The sequence below is a fragment of the Cygnus olor genome, chromosome 17, assembly GCF_009769625.2.
Source record: "Cygnus olor isolate bCygOlo1 chromosome 17, bCygOlo1.pri.v2, whole genome shotgun sequence".
In the NCBI taxonomy this organism is placed as follows: Eukaryota; Metazoa; Chordata; class Aves; order Anseriformes; family Anatidae; genus Cygnus; species Cygnus olor.
Window position 1 is genome coordinate 5,500,296 of NC_049185.1, and position 20,392 is coordinate 5,520,687.

At 36.9% G+C, this 20,392-nt stretch overlaps 1 protein-coding gene across 6 annotated transcripts in view; it reads right to left on the reverse strand.

Moving 5' to 3' along the window:
• Window positions 1-20,392, reverse strand: part of CABIN1 (calcineurin binding protein 1) — a 110,141-nt gene that overhangs the window by 75,184 nt on the left and 14,565 nt on the right. For 3 of the 6 annotated variants that reach the window (XM_040577705.1, XM_040577707.1, XM_040577704.1), the window contains exons 19-28: window positions 19,472-19,708; window positions 18,625-18,778; window positions 18,272-18,387; window positions 14,381-14,542; window positions 12,840-13,046; window positions 12,328-12,473; window positions 10,362-10,623; window positions 8,576-8,836; window positions 7,787-7,938; window positions 7,171-7,262 (exon numbers count right to left, since the gene is read on the reverse strand). In XM_040577705.1, the coding sequence (XP_040433639.1) occupies window positions 7,171-7,262; window positions 7,787-7,938; window positions 8,576-8,836; window positions 10,362-10,623; window positions 12,328-12,473; window positions 12,840-13,046; window positions 14,381-14,542; window positions 18,272-18,387; window positions 18,625-18,778; window positions 19,472-19,708 (1,789 nt within the window). Of the gene's footprint in view, window positions 1-7,083; window positions 7,263-7,786; window positions 7,939-8,575; window positions 8,837-10,361; window positions 10,624-12,327; window positions 12,474-12,839; window positions 13,047-14,380; window positions 14,543-18,271; window positions 18,388-18,624; window positions 18,779-19,471; window positions 19,709-20,392 lie in introns of all 6 variants that reach the window. The other 3 variants (XM_040577703.1, XM_040577706.1, XM_040577701.1) reach the window with 1 other exon arrangement.

The window sequence follows — 20,392 nt, forward strand, 5'->3', positions numbered from 1 at the left end:
CAGAGAAAAAGGCAATAGGTAACAAGAAAGTTATATTTTTCCCTAATCTCAAACTTAACTGTTACATACAGTTAAAAAATAGCATAGGGAACCTACAGAATTGCTAGAGGTTTTCAAGGACAGGTGGACAAAGAGCCAGGTTACCCAAGATGCACCTTCTTATAATATGAAAAAAAAAGCTCTGACGATAACCTAAACTTTACAGTTTATAATGCAGAACTCACAGCAATTGCACCAAGTAGCAACTGCCTTAAAAAAAAAACTAACAAAAAACCCACTATTTTTCATACATCAGTGCTTCTAAGATAACTCAAAACTCTCATATATGCTGCATGTCTGTCTAGCATATATAGTTTTAAAACCATTGCGTTATAAACCTTTTCCTTCATCTTGTAAAAGTTGACTGTAGTTGAGAGAGATTCACTAGTGTTATTCAACCTACAAGCCAAAAGCCATTACAGTCATAGATTCATTTAGGTTGAAAAAGACCCTTGAGATCATCAAGTCCAACCATCAGTCTTTGAGACATGACAAGTAATTGCTAATTCCCAACTGCTGCTATCTGTCCATTTGAAAGATGCACATTCAAGAAGAGCATTATTACTTTTTAATAATTATTGCTATAATTAAAGACAACTTAATGAAACACTGAGTTGCATTAAAATATGTCCTGATACCAGATTCTCTCTTTGGTATTAATATATTTTGTTTTATTACTTTGTTTGAAATCTTTCTAAAACTTACGTGTGATCCAACAATCTGACCAACTGAATTACCTATTTCATGTAACCTTAAGTATTGTATGCTTATTTCTAAAGACTAAGAATATATTGTTCTCAGGAGCTCAACTTGTGACATTTCAGTGATTTCTATCTCAGACTACAGCACCCAATGTGTCAACAGGTAAAAGAGAGCAGTACTGGACAGAAGATGTGAAAAGGTCAAAAGGAAGAGAAGGGACTTTCTGGTAACTTTCCAAGAGATTACTGTATGTTTAAATTAGGAAGATGTTACTGGGAAAAAAGAGTTTGTATTTTCACCTGCACTGTCAAGAACTTCATTGTATCACAGTGAAATCCTTTTAGTCACTTGGCTAACCAAGTAGTTATAACTACTGAAACACAGCCAAGGTATTTGAATGAAAAAATATTTTTCTCTCATTTGACTTAGTTCTGTTCTTAAGAGCATTTTAAGGCTAATCTTATCCTGCACGAAACAGGGTTACCAGGTTGACTTCAAAGTCCCTATTCCATGCCATTCCTCCATACCAGAAAAAAATGTTCATCACTTTGCACCATTAACATTCAGGCACAGCATCTGCATGCCTACCAAACAACAATAGAAAGTTGTGTTAAACTTTGGGGAATCCCAAGGGGTTGCAGCCTATTGGTGGTGGTGGTTTTTTGTTGTTTTTGTCAACTGTTTTGGTTTTAAATTAAAAATACAATAGGAAAAAGGCTCAGTACTTTGCTAGCCATTACCCTGTGCCAGCATTCTCCCACATGTATCATTAGCCCAACGGATTACACACCACACACCTTGTTACCTGTGTCCACTCACATGACGGAGAGAATGAAAAGAGGCAGCAATGTGTTAAAGTGCGTGACCTGAACTGGTAGACATACAGTCCTAATGACACAGCTCTTCTAAGTATGCTAACCAGATAAAATCTGCTCATGGTACAAACTTACATAATTTATTCTCAGGAGCTGAAGCTTTATTGTGCAAATATAAATAAGGTATTCCACCTTTGCTGATTAATTACTATGCAGCTCTGTACTTGTGTTGCCTGTCCTCCATCCCTTGAAACTTCTCTGAAATTAAAAGCAGCAGGGAGAGGACCTCTGAAGCACCTGTATGTGGGGGAAGGTAACAGGCTTAGAAAGCCAAGAGGGTATAACTCACTTTTTCTGAATAACATTGTCTGAAATATCTGAAGGAATAAGTATGCCCACTTATTATAAAAAGGTATGCAAAATGTCAGCTGCAAGTCAAAAATCAGAAACAAGTGGCAGAGAATTTTTTTAAAAAGCTACATATATATATATAACCTAACTCAGTTTACAGTAAAGAAAAATACTGCAGCAGAATTCATAGTGTATAGATAATTGACTATATATTAAAAACATATCTATTTTCTCATGAAAAAAAAAAAAGGTGGGTTCTTCAAAGGCTGTGGCTCTACATACTTTCCTTATCCTGCCTGCCTATGGATATCCTGACACCATATCTCCCATGCTCCCTTCACTTGTATGCATGAACATTTTTCCTTATCAGTCTGTGGTCAGAAACGTGATGTATCATATACCATTTTCATTCTTGACACAGTTTCCACGCATATGGAAGACAACACTGAGCTCTGTAGCAAAGGCATTTGCACATTACTAAAAACAAAAGACTTGCAAAGATTTGCATGACAGCAGGTAAATTTCTTGAGGACAGCAAGTCCTCTGAATTTTTAAAGGGAGTTCTCTTATAAAATGAGTCAAAGATGAGAGTATGTTCTTTTCATCCATCTACACTGATCACTGAATGTGTTGCAGTAACTTGCATTCTATATTGCTGTTTCCTCTTCAAGTGCAGAGCAAAACATCAATGTCCCATTCCTTCGGTCAAATTCTCTTTACACAGTCTCACACAATGCCAGTGCCCTACTTGTACTCATCAGAGAGAGGTCACATTGGAGAAAAGTAAAAATGGAGCATACTGCAATAAACTGGATCTGATTCATTATTCATGTAGTCCAGTATGCAGTGTCCATGAACATTCAGTACCATGTGCCAGAATAGGGTACGTGCTGCCGACCTGAAGATTTCATTTTGAGTTGTAGGAGAAACTGAATTAAGGGTTAGATTTTAATTTTCCAAAATGTAACATTATGTACGTTCTTTTTTGCACAGAAATAACCACTCCATCTTTGAAGGTCATTTTACTTTGACATGAGTGACAACCTGGTGCAAAATGTTTCTCAGATCACCTTTGTCTCATCAGGATGTTGAGAAGCCCCGTTTACAAAAAACTGCATCTTCATAACATTCGCAGAATTAAAGGACCAACGAACTATGAAGGGAGACTTCTCCCACAGCATGAAGCAAGTAGCCTTTCCCAGTGAGTTTATCATGCAGGATTTGCCAATTATTAAAAGCAAGCCGTGACAGGTAAAAGCAGGAAGAGAATGCCTGGGGAACAGAGATTTGTATAAAGGTTAGAGGCAGCACGGGCAATATTGGTTGCAAAAGCAATCAGGCAAAGACAAACACAAAAAAGGATGATTACATCTAACTACACAAAACATACTACGTGGCATGGATGAAGACTTAAACAATAAGACATTTTAACACTGCAGTAGCAATGGGTACTGAATACATCATCTGCATAGCACCACAATTATTTGTAACTTAATATCAACACCATAACGGCATATTACAGCAAGACAGACCACACGATCTCTAGTGCACATTTTGGAACCTGAGTTTTTTTTTTTTATTGTTTTCATAACTAACTTATGTTTAACACAAAATCTAGCTAAACTGTTTCAAGTCTGTACTGTGACAGGTCTTTAATGACTGCACACATCCAGCCCACATAAATGAGGACAATGAGCATGTCTGTTTTGGTATATAACACTGGCCTTTTAGCTCTGTAAACACACTGATCCTAGGCCCTTGCTGAGTTCCTGATTCTTCTTGCTTCCTAGTTTGCTCTTGGATAATTAAAAGAAGTCTAAATCTCAGGCTTCTACTATCCAATGTAAGTTTTCATTCTGGAGAGTTATAAAACAGCAACAGGCAGGGGTGACAACAGAAAAGACAGGATTAACAGATGGAAGGAAAAGATGCTCCTGAATGGAGCAAGAAAAGAGAGACAAGAAAGGAGAAAGGAAGCTGCCTGCTTTACACACATGACAGCAGCTAGTCAGCCAGCAAATAAAAGCTGCAACTGAAAAATACTTGTCTCTGAAGATCTGTGCTAGCAGCTGCCATGAGGAAAAAAGTTCAGTTACTTCACAAGCTGTACTTACTGGTTCCTTTCTCCCATTTCTATTAAATCTACCTTTAAGCCATTATCACCAACATTCATCGGATGTAAAGCACTTCAATGCACTCAACTGTAACAGCGATTTCTGCATATCCTGATCATCTTTTTCCACCATCACATTGTGCTGGAGAGCTTCAGAAGTATACTGACACATTTAAATATCATGCATCTAAAACAAGCCTGCCCTCACAACTTCACCTATCTACAGATAAATGCTTGGAGATCTGAGTCCCAACATTTTCAAGAAAGGATGTCTGGCTGTACAGTAATTCTGCCATGCTTGTAATGAGAATTTGCTGCACTAGAAGGCATGTTGTTGGATCTATCATTTAAGAAAAAAACAAACCCACAAACAAAATTCATAGAAAAATACGGCTTGGAAGGAACCTCAAGAATTCAGCTAGTCCATTCCTTTTTCCCTCAGGATAAATTGAGCCATCATTCCTGGCAGATGGCTCTATCACCACTTTTTCAAGATGTCCAGTGTTGAAGTGCTGCAATGTTACATGATCCCCAGGAACATATAGCGTTTCAATTTTATTTGCTAAATAGTATTTCCAAATATTATTTTAACTCTTTTTTTTAAGTATCCAGATTCATTTTTTCTTAAAACAGTTTAAGTCTAATACTTTCTGTTCTGTTTCCCATGGACAGGGAGAAAAACTGGTGTGGTATCATTTTGTTGGTAGTGTGTTTTTTTTTCCTTCCCCTCTTTGCACAGCCTTGAACACTATTTAGTTAACGCTACTATTTAGTCTTCTCATCCCAAGACTAACCGTCCCAATTCTTCCTCTTTCCTCACGGCTCATGTGTAGCACCCAAAAATGGTAAAGGGAGGTCTCACAGGATCTCTGTCATCGCTGAACCAAGAAGTATGTTTGCTCGTAACGTATGAAGAGAACTTTGTAGGTAAGAATCCCCATAACGCTCCCACTGTTTGTCAAATATGATCAACAATACCAATAGAGGAATAAAAGTAAACAAGATTATTGTGAAGCCTCAGAAAGAACAAATATCTGGGCTGAGTTTAGGCCAAATTATCCAATGTGTGAACAATAATAAAGACAGTTTCATTTGCTGTCAGAACAGGCAAAAAAATTCTATAAGTAGTCAAATGATGGATATTTTCTTGCTATTTTTAGGAATAGTACAATGGAAATGCTGGCACCAGTTTTCTTCAGTGATGTGATTACGTGTAAGCTGTCAAGAGCATTTTACTTCATAAGTATGTATTTTAATATAAGTAAAATGCAAATGCATGCAGAGGAGCACAGCACATGTAATAATATAAGAGTAGAAGACTTCCAAGCACTGCTCAGTCTGTTAGCTCTCCTTCCATCTGCAACAGCCCCAAGGCAAATATTTCAGTTTCCTGGGACTCTTCAACATGCTGTATCCAGAGTTTAGTTTTGTCAGCAACTTACAAAACAGTATGAATGATGCCATACTTCCCAATTCTACTTGTCATAAATGTACACCGCCTTCCTAAAGATCACCCTAACTCTGCTTCTTTCAGAAGATAACATTATGAATTTTTGTGACAGCAGCAAAGCTAAGTCCTAGCTAGGTTAAGCTGGCAGACCCTAGAAGTGCTGCTTCAGCCCTGACAGGTGCAGCCATTCCTTAGTTTGCACTTCCAGGCTTTGCTAAGCAGCCAGCTTTGCCCCTATTGGGCAATTAGCCTGCCAAAGTTCATAATATCTTACTCTGAGTGAACGTACTAATGACATGTACTGGAAGATTCATTTAACTTGTCTGTCTTCTGGGAACATTTCAACAGCCTGCAGAAACTAGTCTTAGGCAGAACTGCTGCTCACAGGGAATACTGTTAGGAAATATTTGCACCCTTCTGTTATTACCGTTTCAAAAAGACATCAAATGCTAGTTGACCAGTATACTAACACATTACATATGAGATCAAAACAGTCAAACGAATTACTTCACATTTAAATGTAAGCTTGGATAAAATTATCATTTCTATATTCAATTTAGCGGAAGAAATGAAGGAACTTTTGTCAGTTTCACCAAGAATTATTCTGTGGGAAAAGAAAGAAATTCACCTTGCAGAGTTTCCAGGCAGGTGAACATTTGTTTCAAAATTGTGTCAAAGATATTTACAAATTACTGTTCTTCAGAAATTGACAACAGGAAGCAGCCCACTCTCCACAAACAAATTCATATCAAGCAGAGCACTTCTATGGGGCCCTGCCACATTCTACCAACACTAAGCTATACATTGAGGTTATTTTACACCTTTTTGAGAGCTACGGATAAACAAATGGCCAGAAGAGTAGAATAAGAATAAAATTTCTAGTCCAATAATAGTGTCAAGTTACCTGAACAGTAATTCCATTTCTATTACATTCTACACATTTCAAAATCTTCAGGTATGCCGTGATACCACCCTACCTTCTACTGTTATAAGCCAATTATTTATATCACTCTAGAGCCTATAAAGATGAGCTCATAGTCAGTCATTGTAAATGATAAAGAAAAATCAAAAGATGAAGTCTACTGGACTGTCATGCAAATCACTTCGTGCTGATACACAATATATTCAAAATAGTTGCCACCTGCCTCCTTCTAAAATGAATAACACTTTTGTTTTGCCTTTTTAACAATTCGTTTTGTTTCAGCCACAGTTCAAATTTTCACCTGGTCAGTTCACACAGGCACTGAAACAGTGTCCGGTGTTCTGAAGTCTGAATCCACATCTTTCCTAATAAGCTCAGACATTTAGCTTTGAAGAAAATAAAAAAGCTCTCTGAAAGTCCAATTAGCTGCATATTTTTTCCCCTCAATATCCCCATTTTGATTAAGTGACAGGTGCCAACGGTGGCAGGTGACAACTCTGAATTTTGTATTTAAAGCACCAACTGTACATTGAATCTATTTAAAGCACTGAAATTTATAAAGCATCAATATTGCCCGTGTTACCACAGACCCATCACCCTCCTTGAAATGAGCAGTTTGATCATTCCTGGTCAAACCCCCCATGATTAGAGCACCTCCCTGTGCTGCCAGTATTGAGAACAGGGACTGTACCATCCGGCGTTGCCTGCTGACGGGGTTTTTTACATTTGACGTAATCGTGGTCAACTGGAGTGGCTGTGTAAGGTGGGGATGTCAGACCTGGACCGGAGGAGGAGGGGAGGGAAGTCCCAGGGCCTGGCACTGTTCCAGCTGAAGAGTGAGAGTCTTCATCAATCATGCAAGCTTTTTCTCTGGGAGGGGAGAAGAAAAAGTCATGTTAATATGCTAGTAACATATAGAAAGAATGAAAAGAAATTACATGTTCTTATGATTTCCAATACAGTAATCAAATCTTACTAACAAATTCTAAATGATGGACTTTGAGCACATGACCACCACCACTGTTCTGGAGTAAAACATTCTTCATCTTACAGTTGTTAAGAAGACAAATTATGAGGACTAAAGTCTCTTAACCTTCCAAATAAAAGCATTTACTTTTGCGTTTCTGATAGTTGATAAAAACAACAACTTTATTAATAAAGTAAAATAGCTGTTTCAAAATAGATCATAAGAACAAAATTGTTCCATTTTTCCCTTCCCATCCATATTGTGCCAATTATTGAGCTTTAACTGTACGTAGTAGCTGAAAATTGCAAACACTAGAATTAATTTTAGCCACTTTGGTTTATATTTCATTCAAACCCATTTTAACAGGTTATTATTCAGTAGTTTGGAAGTTTGCTTTCAGATGGTATTCCTGGAAATCAGCACTCACTTTTCTGCAGCTTTTGGGGTGTTCTTCTCCTCACCCCTGGCAAATGGTCCCTCAGAAGCTTCTTTCATGAAACTAACTAGTATCTCTGCATCTACTCCAGAGTCTGGTTTCCCCACAAGTTTCAAAATAGAAGCATGAAGTCGAAAGTACACCTAAGAAACACCGAAGTCCATTTAGTCAACAGAGAACACATAGCTCTGCAAATAATTACAAATAGACCATTCTCTGTAGAAACTGCATGAGTTAGTATAAACAGGCATCTGGTACCTAAACTTACCTCAACAGGACTTTTCTTGCCTTTTTAAGTTGTTTGCAAATGACAGAATCTGAAAACTAAAAAATTTATAACTGCAACCTATGGAATACAACAGTGAAAGCAGACATGGACTAGTCAACACTGGGTGTGATCCAGATAAACTTTTTTTTTTTTAAACCAGACAACGCAGTAAAAACTAAGGTGTTATGACTACTGATCTAATTCTCATACATAAACTTAAACTTGTGAAACCTATCCACACTCGATTTCGGTAAAAACTGACTAAGGAGCTGTATGCAGGAAAATCCAGAAGTGGAAATTCTGTCCAATATATACATAAGCTGTCTTGAAAACAGAAACAACCCGAGTAACAGACATCACTTAATTCTCCAAGTTGGTCTTGTAAATGTTGCCAAATGCAGAGCACCATATATGCTCTGCATGCTTCATGATATAAATTAATAATAACTGGTATTCCACTATCTGTAGAGAACAATGCTTTCAAGTCTAGGTATTTCACTTTCTTCTTTTACCTCCAATGCTTCCATGGCAAGTTCTGGTGGATTATGGTAGTGAATCTTCTTTGGATATCGGGCAGCCTCCTCATGAAGGTAATGACCTGCCTGTTTGTAATGAAGCAGGTAGACAACAGGAGGCTGTTTCTGTTTCTCCGCAATCTTTCCCAGCATATAGTGAATAAGCCACTCTTCTTCATCGCCATCGCCCTCACAGCGAGATGCTGACGTAAAGCACAGTTTGGCTGTCTCCAGCATACTGTCTCGACGTTCTTCCATCTGTGATGGAATGAAGTGTTGAGAATACATGAGTTCACTGTGGCTGAGAGAAAAATGCTAAAAATACATTCCTGCACATAAAAGCACAGAAATGAGGTACATCATTTAAAATGTTTTCAGTCTTTTGTGCATGAGGAACACATTCCCAAATAGATATTTTCCCAGGAGGAAGATTATATTGTTCAAATTTATCTTTTAATATAACAGAGCTTTTGTTAACAAATTATGCCTTTTTAATATATTCACTTGATAAAAGCAGATTCAAGAAGTCCTAAATAACAATTCTGATTTAATCCACAACTTAAGATGAAGCCTGTATTGTACTTTTTATCTGACAATGTGAAATAACTTCAGCATTATCCCTGGAATTCTTCAGCAAGTCCCCCATAGCCAAGAGGCAACAAGACAGTAAGACCAAACTTTGGATAGAATGAAGACAAAATGTAGTAACCTCATTTTCTCAGTAATTAGTTTTTGAGTTCTTGGGATGTTATTAGCAAATAACCCTTAAAGAAAATGGTATCTTAGTTATCATTTCACACATACTATTAACAACAAAAAAAAAGTTTTTTCCCCTTTAATACACATGCTTACATCACCTTTTTGTTTAGGGAATCAAATGCCATGTAAGCATCTACCCAGAGTGCAATGTTAATACAGTTACATAGGCAGCTCAGATGCAAGACCCATCACCCTGCTGTAAATACACTCTCCTAAAAACAAAAGATGCTCCCATTACCATTGTCTACAGTTTGAACACTTGTAAGTTTTATAAATCACAAGTCACTCACTAGCAGTACTTTTTTTTTTTTTCATTCTGCTTCCAGTTCTGCACTACATAACTATTCTGACTCGGAAATATTGTCAGAACTTGAGTTTACTGGTCAAAAAAGACAAATGAAACATTTCTCCCAGCAACTCTAAGGTCAGAGAAAATATCAGGAATTGCTCGTTTTGGCTCAGCAATAAATTTCATAATATTTTTTAAAAAAAGTGATAGCTATTATGTATAAAAGACCAAATTTATAACAACTTTTGTCTAAAGTGTATTAAGCTTCTTATTTTGATATTTTGTTTAAGTAAGTAGCCAAAAAACATAGAAAACAGATACCTTTAGAAACAAGAAATGACTGATGAACACACATACCAGAGTAATTCTTAATCTTTTCACTACTTAAACATGTATACATTTCACCTTTTCCCGGAAACACTGTATGACATTTACAGAAAGGTAAGGTAAAAAATAGTTCCCCTTTCCAAAAGGTTATCATCATTTTGTATAATCTTTCAAAGATTATTCAAAGATCAGGCTCAAATTAATTTTACGCAGAAAAACAAATCCCTTTAAACAGTGTTTGATGCCAGACGCTTATATGAATGAAAATTAGAATTTCCAATATTACTAAGTAGCTATACAGTCTAATAGGTGGTGTACAGCATTTAAATATTTAATTTTAAGAAGTTATGTTAGGAAAGGCCATTTAAAACATTTTAAAAGTTCACACTGCTCTAAGTTATTTCCCACCTGCTGCACAACTTCAGGGGGGAGTTCTGTTTTCCACTGCTTAAGCTGTCGGGATGCAAAAGAATGCAAGGCATAGGAAATGGTGCCATATTCTATCCACAAGGAGAGATTAGAGCTGTCAATCTCTAGGGCTCGCTTAAAGCAATTCAAGACAGGAGTGGAGTGCTTCCAGATGGGTCCATCACTTTTCAGTTCATTAGAGTTCAATTTGTCCTGAATACGACTTGCTCGAGCCAGAGCCATGCCAGCCCATGAATCAAACCTATGCAAGCAAGAAAATAACACATCAGTGATCTCCCCCCCACACATTACACTGAACGGCCAAGACAAGATCCACTTTGTTATATTCACAACTTTTTCTTCCTTTCGTCATGTGCTCTCTCAAAACAGATTTCTGCATCTCCTCCTCTCATAGCCAAAAAGACACAGTATAAGCCTAAATCATACCAATTCAATCAAAAATGGTTTCCTCATAAAAACACCACCCCCAATAATTCTCTCACTTGAAAAAATGGGAAATATCTGGATTTATTTGCTATGCAAAAGTACAATATCTAATGGCAGCATTTGCACTGATTTCTCTTCTCAATAGCCATCACATCCTGTCCAAACACTGTCACCCTTGACTTCTGTAGACCAGCAGCTATTGTGCCATTTTGTATTATTGAGCTGAACTGTGAATGGTCTTTATCGTCACTATTATTTTCCAACATAAAAATAACAAAAAACAAAGTACATTCATATAAGAAAATTCTGATAAACAAAAAAAGACTGCTTTCTGAGGGAAATGTTCAGCATCCAGTTAGATCATTGACAATACAGTCTGAAGAGCGGCTTCCCTATTTCATAATTTCATACTAACATCTGAAGTCAATGGTTCTGGATTTTTTTTTAAACCACGATTATAACTCCAAAGGAATAATAATGTCCTCACAGTTTCGCTTGTTAATTTCTTGCTAATTTCAACTGAAACCTCATTTCTGGGTCAAGTGAAATAGAAAGATTCCCTAAGGGAACCATAATACAGACATTTGAAGAAATAATATCTAAGATGACTAGGCTAAAAATACTATGCTACCACACAAAGTATATTCTTCAGAACAACAGAACTTCACATAATAAATTCAAAACGCACTATCATTTATGATATCTATAAAACTCTAGAGAATTTTTATTTTATTTTTTGTAATTTATCAAGCTCCAAACTAAAGTTCTAGCAATCTGCTAATCAGTTCCCAGGCTAGAAGATTCAATAACATGAAAATATGTCTATTTCCTCTGTAGATTTCACATGCTAAATTGCTCTGTGCCTTCACCTTCCATTTTGTCTGTTATGTGACTTGATTTAGAAATAGCTTTCTCTCTCAAGACATTTAAACTAGGGTTTTTGTCATTGACATTGGTCTATCAACTTCAGTGAGAATTGAAATGATTGCTAACATCCAATATGCAAGCCCTAAATTTAATCCATAAGCTTAAAGATTGCTTCAGTTCATTTTAGAAAAGTTATTCAAAACATACTTAGAATCATAGAATCATAGAATATCCCAAGTTGGAAGGGACCCATAAGGATCATCAAGTCCAACTCCTGGCGCCGCACAGGTCTGCCCAAAAGTTTAGACCATGCGACTAAGTGCACAGTCCAATCTCTTCTTAAATTCAGACAGGCTTGGTGCAGTGACTACTTCACTGGGCTATTTAAGTAAGATAAACAATTTCCGGAAGAGGTCAGCCTAAACAGCTAATCCAGTAGAGACTGCTATTTGTATCCCTTACACTTCTGAACAGTGAGGTCTTTTATTCTTTGACATGTATGAACACACCAAAAACAAAGAACAAAAGGTGCAAAAGAGCACTAATGATTCAGTCCCCACCTCTCCTAGTCAATCTTGATTTTAACTTCGCTTTCCACTCTCCTCACCTCGCTCTTTCATTTTTTGGTTTTAGTTTCAAAACAATCACTGACCTGTTTGGGCAAATACAAATGTCATGCATGTAAAATTTGATGGCCTTGGACTGTTCTTTGTTCTTGAAATGATAATCTGCCAAAAGGTAATACAACTCAGTCACCACTGGTGGAGAATAGTCTGCCCCATCTGGGAGAGACGGTGCCTGGAAATAAATAAAATGTACGTATTAAATGAGATGAATATTTGCTTCTTCCTTGTAGTGAAAGTAGTCTTTTTTATCACAGAATATGAAGGATTGAATATGAAGATAGTGAAAGTATTTCACAGATTTACAGAGCACTGAGAAACACTAATGAACATCTCACACTGACTGTATGTTAATCAATATCACAACTTGCCATTTCAATACCAGAAGCTTTGGTGGTATCATTCTTATTTCATTTAAATGCAATTATCTGAGGAAATCTAGTATTATTGAATAAATCATTCCCTTAACTATCTGAAAGTCAACAAAAAACACAGTAATTTTTTATCCTTTTTTTTTTTTTTTTAAAGCAACTACTTATACCTTGCTGCATGTTCCTTCAATATAGGCAGAAACAGTATCTAGGCTCAGCATAGGCTTGTCCGTTCGAGGAACAATTGTAGCAGTCTTCTTTAAAAGGTTGGCCAAGTCAGCAGAAACAGTACTGGTTTTGTAACTATCAAATTCTGGAAGAGTTTTAGGCTTAAAATACTCAAACATGAACAAAGCATCTTCCCACGTTAGATCCACCTGAAGAGGGAGGCAGACGAAAGGGGAAAAAATTAGCTCAAATTCCAAAACTAAAGTACCTACTAGAAGTGAGTTTCTATGACCTTTATATACTGCCCTAGCAGGAAACAGATTAAACCTCTCAAGAAAAAGAGCAATTAAAGGCACCATTAGTATATGGTGTTCCCAAATGCAGCATACTGCTCAGTGATTAAAAGACTACCATACAGGGCTGTAACTTTGTGCATGTTACTGAGAAGTGAAGTCATTCTACCTACTTAGACTATTTATTTATTTATTTTACTTTTCCCCATTTTCTTCTTGTTAGACCAAGTTTTTCTTTTCTTTTATTGTTCAACTTATTCCTACAGTAAATTTTGCTTCTCTACTGTAAACAGGTAAGTTGCATTACTAAAAAAGACAATTTTAAAAATAATTTCAGTAAGAACTTTTTCATCCTGAATTGCACAAATGTAACGTGGTTTTGGGAAAGGGTACTCTCCTTACCCTTTTTTTCCTTTTTCTTAATTATTCCCATCTTCTCATTACCTCAATTTTCTAACGGGTACATTTGAGAGAGAACATTCACAAATAATAACTAACAAAATAACAGTATTTGCGTATTTTAAAAGGTCTTTTCAAAGCAGCAAGACAACTTTTTGCTTGTATGAAACTTTTTCATTTATGATTTAATATCACTTGCATTTGGTAAATGCAAATTCATCTGAGGTTTGTAAACAAAAATCAGTCTTTCAGGTGGAGGATTGCTGACCTGACTTTTCTGTCCCTTAATACTACAGCCCTCTTTCCCATGGCAGTTAGTAGTTTTTCTCCTCCCAAACTCAACTGAATCTCACACATTTCTAATAAACAGCTACTATTCATTGTGAATTTAACAAAATAAGCTATAGTGTAATTTACTTGCATCATTTTTAACAGTGCCTCTTTTCATATTCATAAACTGCAAAACTGGCAGCTAAATCTTTTCTTCTTACAAGCTGACATTCTCCTCTCTATTGTTCTCACCCTCGACATACTCCTCCTCTGTTAAAAACAGGAAAGTCATGGCTCAATAAAAAACAATTTGTAGATAGTTTCAAAGTGACAGACTACTATGCATAAGACTATACTAACACTTCATTTCAAACATTTGACTCTCTATATTCATAAAAAAGGGGAAACCTTATACTTTTTTTTTTTTTTTTTTTACAATATGTAAAATACGTAAAATTTACAGGGAAAACGAAACAAAACAACCTTCCTCATAAATATCTTAAGGTCCATTAAAACCAGACAAGGGTACATCGTTCATCACCTCAGAATATTTTACTAACAATAAACAATACAGATCTTACCTGTTGTACTGAATGTTCTTCTAGGTACCTCGCTTTGCTTTTTTTGCTAGGAAAACCATACAAACAATAAAAACATTGTTCCAAGGCTGTTTCCAGCTCTTCTTTGTATGGATGAGTATCTTCAGAAGTGGATGCTGCAAGTTCTTTTTCTAGAACCTGAACCTACACCACCACAAATATAAAAAAAAAAAAAGTAATCTGAGAGTTGAAGCTTGTATGAAGTTAACCTAGTTGTCTGGAGTTCATATGATGAAAACAGCATACAGTACTACACATTTTTCCCAAATTATAACCAGATTTTCCCCATATTTCTGTAAACTGGTCTTACAAGTCATTTAAGTAGCCCTAACTGCAATAAAGTGTTTTTATTTTTTCGTCATTAACTCATGAACTCTTGTTAATCAACTTCAAGTTTCAGACTTAAGACTGATCAAAGTTTCCAACTACACACCAAGTTAATTCTGTAAATATAATCGTTACAGTTTGTCAGTCCTTTGAATAAGCCACTACCACAAGGAGAATGCATGGAAGAACATCTGCACTAATCCACAAAAATCAGTTTTCTCTGTATGGAAAAAGGTGGAATGGTGAGGCCTTTACAGAAAAAGAAGTATCAGCTAATGAAGATCAGCCTACAAGGGACACCATTGCAGAGTATGAACAATATACAGATGGCTAAACCTAAACAAGAGTGGCTGAATTAATTGCAAATGACTAAACACAGTAACAAGTTGCTACTTTAACTTCAACATTACAAGAAAAAGTACCCATCAGTGGCACGCTTTGTTAGATGCTGTTACTCTAAGACATTCATTAAAAAAAATTACCATTGAACTTCAAAAGACAAAAGTTAATTACTGAATTTTTTTCACAAAGCTTCCTTAAAAAGCAAAACAAAAAGGAAGACATTCCAAAAGAATCTTGATATTTCAACGTTAATAGAAACATGTTCATCAAGAGTAATTTGTACACCAGGATTCTGAATCTTTGCTTCAAAAACAAAAGAAAAAAACACAATCAGAGGTTTAAAAATCAATTCCACTAATGTTATACTGTGAAATTTAAATTCAAAAATGAAACGTGTAAGTGGAAATTACATTTGTAACACCTTATACATTCAACAGCAATCTGAGGTGTTTTTCTTTTTTTTTTTTGTCAGAAAAATTAGATCTGTGCCAGAGACAAGGTACCATTTTTTGTTTTAAGAGCCAGAACCCTGAAAAATAAGAGTAGAGCAAGGACGATTGTTAGAAGGCACTTCAATGAAATTTCAAGTGACAGCAATCATCTTTGAATCACAGCAGTCCTTATTTCCACTATTTTTCCTGTGGAAGTTGTGAACAGCTTCTGAAGTTTAATAAAGTGGAGTTAAATAAGTTGAAAGGAAGACGCAAACCTCACAGATCACCAACAGAAGCATGATAATCCTACTGCTGCAAGCAAAATCAGATCTAACACCTGTAACAGAATTATCGCCTGATCAGAGTTCAAAACGACCTTATTGGCTTTCAAATTGTTAAGCAGCAACCCGGAACTGATTTTAATAGTTCAGACTTAGACTACCACCAAAGGAGTTAATTATGTATCAACGTTTTTTCTTGCACTCCTTGAGCTACAAGCAATAAAAGGAACTTCAACAGACAGTTCACCTATACAAGGCGATCATTTAATACCAGTCTACAAAAAACATTTTTGTTAAACATTCTTGAAGGTGCCTTCAACTAATTTATTCCATTTTATCTTTATCATTCCTTACCTTTCTGACACCCTCTTGTCTCTGAAAACTAAATAGCTGTGCTAAATAATACCGTATCCTATTTTAGCTATAGAAGCGGGCGATTCTGAGACTGAAATTTGAAGTTTTCATTCAGTGTACCTGACGACATTTGCAAAAATCTACCTGTAAATACATTCACAACTCTCCATGAATTATCTGTAGTTTACCCAGGCTGACAGGGTGTACTATCAGATTCATCAGGCTATGGATACAGGCACACCATTCAGACATGATTTAGATTCAGCACCTAGGAGCACTGCATCTGTACTACACTCAGGGCAAGGCTGAGTCTGGAAATAGGTTATCTATTTTCATGAAGCACAGTGCCTGAGCTAACAAGCCCCCTGGACCCAGAGGCAAATCCATGCACAGGCAACTCAGGTGTATCAGCATTATGCTCCTAATACCAGGAAGACTGAGGAGAGTAGGATGCAGAGATAATCGAATAGTCCTACACTGAATCAGCCTCAGCTCAAACACTGTTCATTAGCTCCAGCCCTGCTGGGGTGAGCTGACTCCTGCAGAACCCCTCAGGCTCTCCACACCATCCTTCCTAGCTGTCTAAATTACTGGCCTGGCCACAGCGCTGCTCAGACACAGAGGTAGATGGAGTGTGGCACTAGGCTGCAGCTAATAAGCTCCAGGGAGTGCTGAGAAGGGAAACAAAGAGATTCCAGAGTAGCTCTATGCAGAACTAATAATCATCTTCTCTTGGCTGAAGGTAATAAGGCTCAGTGAAGTCAAGCTGAATCTGTGAAGTGCAACTGAAATATCCCTGTAGAGCACTATTCAATGAATGCCACAGTATTGTATTATCTGGGTTTTGCCAACAGCCAGGGTATCCCAGACTGCTACTCTGGATGGTGAAAAGCTGACTGCGATTCAGTTTCTAAGCTAAGGGAAAAAGTAAGAAAATAGCAATACACGTAGAAATATTCTGCTTCAACCATGGGAAACTTCTCAAGGATTTATCTTGAAAAAGTCAATGAGTGGGTAACTCCTTTCATCTAATAATGCTACAGCACTACTTCCCAGACACACGTTTCTGAAGCACCTTAGATTTTATAATGTGCTCATCTGAACAACAGAGCAAAGAATAGCCTTCAGACACAAGGAGGACTGAATTAGCTCTTCATTCCATCATCTTTGTTCAAGAGATTAGATCTATTTGTATAAGCTGAATTTATATTTACCTCATAACATGAAGACAACAGAATTACTGCTTTTCCCTGTCTGCAGTACAAAACCAAAGCAGGTATAATCAAAATACTCAAATTTATCAACAGCAAAACAGCCAAAACATCATAGCTCCAGGACCAAATTCAGTAACACCTCTGCCTTAAAGTAATCAATAGCATTCCAGAAGTGTAACTGGGGATAGACCACACCCTACAAATCTTTACTCTTGTGATTTAGAAGAAACAAATAACCAAATAACCAAGTAAGAAGAAACAAATAACTGCAAAATTCAAAACTGAATTTTCATTTAAGACACTCTTTTAAATACTAAAGAGTATTTACCCATATTGAAAAGCGTGCAGACTTTACATAACATTTGGCAAACTTGGTTCTGTGATGTGAGCAACTGTAAATTTAGTAAAAACTTTTTAAGATCACTATGATGAATACAGAATCCCACTTTTTTTTTTTTAGCAGTGTCTTTAAAGTAACACTGCAGGTGTTACTTTACTGAGTTTACACAAATTGAGTTGCTCAGCTTTGCTGACAGCTATCCAGATCCCTTCCACCAGGTATCCACATCCATTTTAACATCTTTGATAACACATATAAGGTATGTCAGACCTTAGACCATTTACTAATTCTCATTTAAGATGGTTTTTATAGTACAAAGGTGGTTATCCAAAGCCCTCTCTTGTCTTGGGGGTTGGGAAAGCGAGCCTTAGCTATTCAGATTAAACCTACTAAAATGTTACATGTTTGGCAGCTAGAAGAAGTAGTGGACTCTAAAGTGTATTTTTAACATGAAGACACTAGCAAGGAAAAAAAAAACAATCTCAAGCTTTGAAGTTGTTCCCTGTTTTGAGATGGGTGTTGGCCAGATGATTTTCAAAGGTTCTTTCCAACCTAAAGTATCCTACAATGCTACCACTTACATAGAACTTGAGGAGAGCACCATCTGAGTTGCAACACCAGGATCTTCTTCCCAAATACTCATGAGCCGTGTTCAGCAGCATGAGCGAAGAAGGCAGCATAGGTGTATCAGGACTCGCTGGAAGAGAGGAGTTGGTAAATATTTTAGTAGAACAGAACTGAGTTAAATCCAACTAGCCAAGGCTTCATCTGGCAAAAAAAGAAAGTTTCCTCTGAGATAAGTGACATTTGTATATCCCTCTACTCCCTTCAGTCAGCAAGGTAAGATGACAAACTTAAGGATTTTCTATTTATACTCCAGAGCTAGATGGTGAGGAGCTCAGCTCCAATATGTAAAAGTGAATAACTAAATTACCTTCTTCTCCCTGGTTCTGCTGCTGCTGTTGGCAAAGAGACCGAAAAGCATCTTCTTCATGCTGGATGATCCTGTGTAGGATAATCCACGGAAGCACCGAAGAGACATATGGCTCTTTTGGTTCTTCCTGGACTGCCATGCTGCAGTCGATGATCTAATAAAGAAGCATGCATTTCACACACAAAATGATACACATTAAGAGTCAGGTGTGAATCCTTCTCAAACAACCCAAAGCTGGTAATGTATTCTATCCTGATGAAATAATCTAAAATTAAGTCTCCGCTTTTTGTGGTGAATAGGAGTAAAAAGTCCTATTAGACCAGCCGGCATGGGGAAGGGTAGAATATGATTCCCTCTGCCATGACATTCTCTTGCATCATTTTTTTTTTTTTTTTTTTTTTCATTAAAAACCCTTAGCTTGGCCAGCACTTGCAAGCAACTCTACCATGTTCCTAAGGCTCATGAGATCTTGTCTTCTAGCCCAAAACATGTACAGCCAAGATAACACCATAACTTACAAACTGCATCCAGACAGCTAAATCACCATTACAAACAGAGCATAAGAAAATTGTTCCTTGGGTTATTCTACTACCATTTGCTGATTACTTTAGTCAGCTTTGCATTTGAAAGTACCTACTGCTACAGATTCTAGAACAGGTGTGCTCAGTGCCTAACATACTGAAATGAAAATGAAGACTGAAGATAATGTTCATCTTCCTTTCCTCCCCAACAAAAACGTAACCCAAAATGTCACTGCGAACAGGTGGCAATTCAGACAGAAGCTACAATCACATCTAAAGGGCTGTATCACACAGCACCTCTTTCCAAGTACAGGTGAACAGGTTACCTGAATCAGGTTGGTTGTTAATCGAACGAGGCTTGGTGTTATAGAAGGATCTTTCAGGATGCTGCTGTCTGACGATAATGAACCATCTATTCCTGTGAGCAGTTGTGTTACCGTAGCAACCCACTCTTCTTTAGCAGAGGCTGCTGTCATATTCATCATCTGCTGAATTGCTTCATTCAAGGCAACTTCTGAGCATTCAAAACATTGCTTGTAATCTTTCAGCTTGAGTAGGGAGTCCTAGGGAATGTAAATAAGAAAAAATCTATTGTAAAGATGAAGGGTTTATTTTAAAACATGAGCACACAGCAGACGAAGGCAATACACTATATACAGGTAAGGTGGTTACTAAGTGTAAGAAAACACCTTCACATATGACATTAAAGGACAACAGGAGGTGCATGGGCCCTGGACAATAAATATACAAGCAGGATCTAAATTTCTGAATATCATCACTGAATCTTTCTGCTAGAATAAGAGAGGCATGAAATACAAATTTTCAAGAAAGCGATGTCTACAGGCTTAATGAATTCTAACCACATGCAGTTTATGACCTTGTGCAACCATTTTACTATAATTTCATAAATATCAAAATGGCAACTACAAGGCCAGCACTGTATCAACATCCTCCTGCTTCTTTATACTCTGCCAAGTTTGGGTAAATGAGATGGCATGAAAACTGTCAGATTTGGCTCAGTCCAGCTAAACATCAGTCCTTTTTTTGTGTGTGCAGCCTTTTTTTCCCCCGTGAAAACCTGACAGGCTCAAACTATTCCAATAGCTGAGGTCACTCATATACTTATTTTCAGTGTCACATGGACTAAATCTATAGCCATTATACTGGATATATGTATCAACACTTTGTCATTCATGCAGGACAGGTACACTAGATCATAAAAATCATTTATATGCTACATAGCTTTT